Below are 5,806 nucleotides of genomic sequence, written 5' to 3' on the forward strand. Positions count from 1 at the left end.
TTTTTTGTTTTTTTTGGGGTTTAAAACCTCGGGCTGTCAGGCTTGAGGAGCAAGTACCTTTACCCACTGAGCATTGCACCAGCCCTAAGTTGTTATATTTCTGAAGGATAGACATGCCCATGAGAATGGTTTTTGGGTTTTTTTGTTTGTTTGTTTTTTGGTCTTTTTGAGACAGGGTCTCCCTATAGCCCCAGCTGTCCTGGAACTCACTATGTAGACTAGGCTGGCCTTGAACTCACAGAGATCCGCCTGCCTCTGCCTCCCGAGTGCTGGGATTAAAGGCACACGCCACCACGCCCGGCCTGAGAATGAATTTTTAAAAGATTAATCCATTAGGGTTGATACTTGAGATCTCAGCTGATGTGTGTGTGTGTGTATATATATATATATATATATATATGTTTATTTCTTTTTGGTTGTATCAAAGGCAAAATGTACTTTGAAAAATTACAGATGCATGGAGAGCAAATGTTTAATATACTAAAGACACTGTGTCATCCAATCTACTTAAATGTCAACATTTGGATCAATTTTTAAAGTTTTTCCAATAAATGGAATTACTCATACCTCTGTATAATATTTGAAACAGGAATGAAAAATTACAGATGCATGGAGAGCAAATGTTTAATATACTAAAGACACTGTGTCATCCAATCTACTTAAATGTCAACATTTGGATCAATTTTTAAAGTTTTTCCAATAAATGGAATTACTCATACCTCTGTATAATATTTGAAACAGGAAAATAAGACCTTTATACCATTATTTTCACAAACTGTTCTAAAGATAGCAACTTCGTGCTTGTTTTTCCTCTGCTTTAAAATAAGCTCCCAGTAATTCTAAACCAGTCTAAAATGTTAGTTCCTCAACCAATATAAATATTCAAATTGGAAAAAATGTTTTATAGCGAGTCCTTGGCCTCTATGAAAAGCATCATAGCTGAGAAGGAATTAGTTTATTTTCAAATTCTGTGATTGCTCAACCAATATTTTATATTCAATACATCGGTTTCTATTAAAGTAGGAAATAAGGATAGGAGCAGATATGTGTGTTTCTAGGTCTTATTTTAGGCAGTATGACTTATAATTCTTCAATCACTTTACAGCTGAAGAAACTAAGGGTTGGAGAGATTTAATAACTGGGGTTCTATAGCTCACAAGTTATAGAGCCTGGGTGCAGACTGTGCACATTCTAGCATGCTGTCCCCCAAGGGCCATGGGCACTTAATAGATGTACCTATCTGATGAAAAAGTCAGGTAGTCCTCTCTGTCCTAATCCTTTTTGTTAGGTTAGCTGTTGACTGTGAGGTATATGAATTGTATCATTACAGTGGAGAAAACAAGTAGAGGGCAGCCATCAATGAAAAAAAAAAGGGGGTGCAAAAGACAAAGTACCTGTTGGGATTCAAAACATCCAACATTAAGAATAAATTAACCGGGTCAGGCATGGTGGCACATGCCTCTAATTCCAGTGCTCTGGAGGCAGAGGCAGGCAAATCTCTATGACTTCAGGCCAGGCTGGTCTACATAGTGAGTTCCAGCCCAGCTGGGGCTACAGGGAGACCTTTCCTACGATCTATAAGGACCTACAATCAATCCGAATCACCACAAAATGTAGTAGTAGTAATAGTAGTAGTGGTACAAGTAGTGATGGTGGTGGTGGTGGTAGTGCTAATAGTAGTAGTAAATGCCTGGATTTATGTTTAGAAGTCAGGTCATTAACTTTTTGAGAGTCATCATATTGGTGATAGATTAAAGGCATAATAACCAAAAAGAAATAATATTAATGACCTAAAGTTTTGCTCATTTGTTTTATTCCAGTTGCGATATCAGAAGTGCTTGGTAGCCAGGCCACCTTCACAGAAAGTTCGGCCTCCACCTCCGCCAGCAGACTCAATGACCAGAAGAGTCACAAGTAATGTAAAACGAGGGGTCTTGTCTCTCATTGACACTTTGAAACAGAAACGTCCTGTCACAGAAATGCCATAGCTGCTCAAGGATTCTGTTACTTTTTCCTGAAGATCAAATAGCTGCACTAAAGCAAAGGAACTGCTACCTGGCCTTCCATTCAGTTGCTGATGCTTTGTCTCCAGAGAACTTATCCTTAACCAGACAGTGTTAGACAAGCATGTTCTCTCGTCTTGCCACCATCACGTGATATGCAAAGAAGCATGAATAATTTTTTTTCTGTAAGTTACATCATAAGCAGTGGAAGGTCTTTTTCTTATTGTAAATATTGTGAACATGACTTCACATACACACGAAAGAATGTGGCCACACCTTCCTAGAGACCTGTGCTGCATCCTTGGGGTGAATGGCACCCAAGTTCATTTCACTGTCCTCCTGACCGGATCTGTCACAAGCAACCTTTTGGTCTTTCAGCACTTTGCCCTGTTTTCAGCATTCAAAAAATTTAGACACTGAATAACAGATACCATTGAATTGCTGTAAAAATAGGGTGATGGATTTGAGTTTTAGTTTTTCATAAAACTGATCCTGTTGGTTGACAAAAATTGGCTGTTGGCATCAGCACAGACACCAACTAGCAGCTCTCCTCCGCGAGCTCTTTGACACATGGACACTATTTCATGTCTACAGCTGTTTGTGGGGTGTTGGGAAAGAGTGAAACTTTCAAATTGATGGAAAACTAAATTTGAGGAATTAAAATCAAACAAAAAATAGCCTTTTAAGATGGTTTTAAAACTGATTATTTTAAAAAAGAGATTAACAAAAAATGCATCTTGGATGGAATATATTTCAAGCTTCTGCCTTACATTGTACAGTGCAGCTAGGGAATTAAGTACATATGGCCATTCTCTGCCCAGACATGAAAATGAATACACCTATACCTTTCATCCTTAGTTTGATAACCAGCTAATATGCAATTTAGAGTTGAGGAAATGCCATTCCTGTCTCTGTCCTACAATTTCATTTTACTCCCCCACCACATGATTCCTGTTAGTCCACCTCCTAGAGGTAATGTTCTCCTAGAATTCTCTACCCCAACTTTTCTCTAATGCTTTTTGTCCAGAAAGCTGTCTATCCATCATATATTGTCCATGGCAACAAACAATTGAACTCTTCTTGAATTTATGTGTTTAATGTTAGAAATTTGATTAGACTTGAACGGATATGTTTTAAAACTTCTATTTTTCCATTTTACTTTCAAGATTTAAATTTTTCTTATCAGAATAAAATATACATAGGAATAATGAACTGTTTGACAATTTCCCCAAAATAGCGTTTTCCTGCTTCTTTTTATATGTGTAAGAAATTGAGCTATAAAAATACACAGATTTAGACTCTTGTCAACAATGTTGTTTCAAAAGGAAGTTGCAAAGGAGATCAATCTTAATATCGTTTACTCTAATGTCAATTAACATCCTAAAGTTATAAAGGTAATGCTTTGTGTTTATACACTGCTTTGTGCTTGTCAAAATGGTTTCCACAGTCTTAATCACATTTGAGCCTTATTAGGTAGAAAAGGTACTAAACTCATTGAAGAAATCAAAACATAAAGTACCAAGAGGCTAAATAAGTGGCCTAGGATCTCACCAAAGCTCATGAGAGCCAGAACCAGTACCCACAATTCCCAGCTCTTGCCACATTATGCCTCTTCTACTCAGTCAGGAAGACCCTTTCCAAATGACTCTAGGCCCATACGAAGAAGAGCAGATACTGGAAATAATGTCAGGTAACCTCAGAATTCTCAAGTAAATAAGGAAATTTTCCAGTGTGTCTGCACAGTAGCGTTAACCATAAGACCATTGTCGTCTCTCAGTCCAGGACTGTGTTCCTCACATGTGTTGTAGAGGAATTGTCTTCCTTTAGCAGCCTGTTCCAAGCTGTGAGATGTTCTAGAGATGATGTTACTTGTGGTAGAGATATTCCTAACTCATGGCACTTAGCCGCCAGAGAGCACGCTGGAATGAGTGGGAGGTCTTCTGCCTATGGCTCCCTCAGAGAATTCATGGAGTGGGGTGCAGGAGCTGGAATTGTTGGCACCCTAATGTTACAATAAAAATGACACTACTTGAGAAAATGTGTTATACTTGGTGCCAACTTACTATCTGAAGTAACCAGTGCCATCTGAGAAATGACTGCATTAAGAAAACCTTGCTGTGCCCAGTAAAAATGATTCACAGTTCAGTTATGATTGTCTTTCATCTTGATCTCCACAGTGTAATGTTTGAGTGCACCCAACTTCAAAACTCTGAACAAGTAATCCACATTTCTGTAGGAAATCTCTACCCAAACCTCCTGTTCATTTTAAGATATACATTTGTTTGTTTTCAGGATCAAGAATACTGAGCTAGCTTTAAGTAGCAAACTGATTTATATATGCAATTTTAGGATGCAGTAAGATGAATGATAGCCTTTACATATTAAAAACTTTACTGCAGATATTTTGTTTTGAAAATAGCTTTGCATACTAAATGCAGGTTAATTTTATAAAATTATGTTAAGCAGTATGTTCAGACACTTTCTGCCATGGCCAAAAAGTATGTATGAAAATACGTGTGTATTTGTCTGTGAAAGGATGCCAGTGTTTTACCTGAGATCTTAGTGATACTTCAGTTATCTATGCATTCTTTATATCTGTGATTCAGTAAACAGGCAGCCATGTTTGCTATGCCTTGTATGTCTTATCATTTTTTAATTAACCTGTCAAATACAGCTTAAAGTATTTTTATTTTATTTATTCTATTTTTACTGAAATATACTGCATTATTATGTTAATGTATTATCTTTACCGGATATAATGTCACAATGTATCCAGGTCTACGTAATCTCAGTGAACTATACATTGCCTAGAAGGTGGTTTTGTAATGATTTATAGTTACATTTTTATTGGAGTATGTAGAAAAAAAGGTAAAAATGCTTAAAGTTCCTTTTATTTTTTAAAAGCAGCTAGCTAGATGCACTCTCACCACCTCATCTATGTGCTCCTTGGCAGCATCAAGGGAAACAGCCAACATGCCTGTGGCTAAGGACTTTACTTTGTAGACTAAGGCACTGTGCGGTGCTTCGTTTTTATATCCTTCACAACACATGTGATTTCATCTGAAAGATATACATATATCCACAAACCCTTTGTTTCCACCTAGGTTTAAGATCACCACAACTAATTAGAGCCATTGTTTTTTGTTTGTGTGTCTAATTGCATGAAGGGACATTAGATCCATTTCCATTAAAACAAGTTCTTGGTGATAACTGTTGGCACTGCTACTTTTCTAAAAAATTCACTTTAGGAGTGTAAGAAGGACAATTAACAAGACTACTCAATTTGAGGCCATTGACTAGGAGCCCCAAAGCTTCCTTTTTGTGTATGGCACACTCATTTTATGAGCATTGCAACACAAGATTTCAAAAAACAACATGAAACACATCTGACATCAGGACAATTTAATAAAACCATAAGCTCTCTGGTTGGCCAGGCTTAACCTAATACCATCTACTGTCTACAGCCAGTAAAAAGCAGTTTTAAGTTGCTTCAGTGTGCCAGGGATGTAGCTCAGTGGTAGAATACTTGTGTAGATGTGCAGGGCCCTGAGTTTAATTCCCAGTACCACAGGGAAAAGAAAGTCTCAGCTTCAAGGCAAAGATGTTGGCTTGCACCGTCAGTGAGAGCAATCCCTGGCAGCCACCACTGCTGCTGCATCCTGAAAGGACATTTTGTTTTCCTTTTGATGCCTTTTGCTGTTGACCCCTTTGACGCATTTCACTGTAATATGTTGTGAGAATAAATTTAGCTGCATAAAATGTTTGACTCATTTGTCTGACAACACAGCAACATACATATATAT

The 5,806-nt window shown here is 37.5% G+C and overlaps 1 protein-coding gene across 19 annotated transcripts in view; it reads left to right on the top strand.

Moving 5' to 3' along the window:
* The window catches only part of Apbb2 (amyloid beta precursor protein binding family B member 2), a 364,818-nt gene extending 359,356 nt beyond the window's left edge, over window positions 1-5,462 (top strand). For 10 of the 19 annotated variants that reach the window (XM_029560692.1, XM_008827233.3, XM_017796659.2 and 7 more), the window contains one exon: window positions 1,821-2,641. In XM_029560692.1, coding sequence (XP_029416552.1) covers window positions 1,821-1,988 — 168 coding nt within the window. In that variant the 3' untranslated portion in view covers window positions 1,989-2,641. Of the gene's footprint in view, window positions 1-1,820 lie in introns of all 19 variants that reach the window. The other 9 variants (XM_008827232.3, XM_008827234.3, XM_017796660.2 and 6 more) reach the window with 3 other exon arrangements.
* Window positions 5,463-5,806: the final 344 nt, after the last annotated feature.

Source organism: Nannospalax galili, unplaced genomic scaffold, assembly GCF_000622305.1.
Source record: "Nannospalax galili isolate Female #2095 unplaced genomic scaffold, S.galili_v1.0 scaffold772, whole genome shotgun sequence".
In the NCBI taxonomy this organism is placed as follows: domain Eukaryota; kingdom Metazoa; phylum Chordata; class Mammalia; order Rodentia; family Spalacidae; genus Nannospalax; species Nannospalax galili.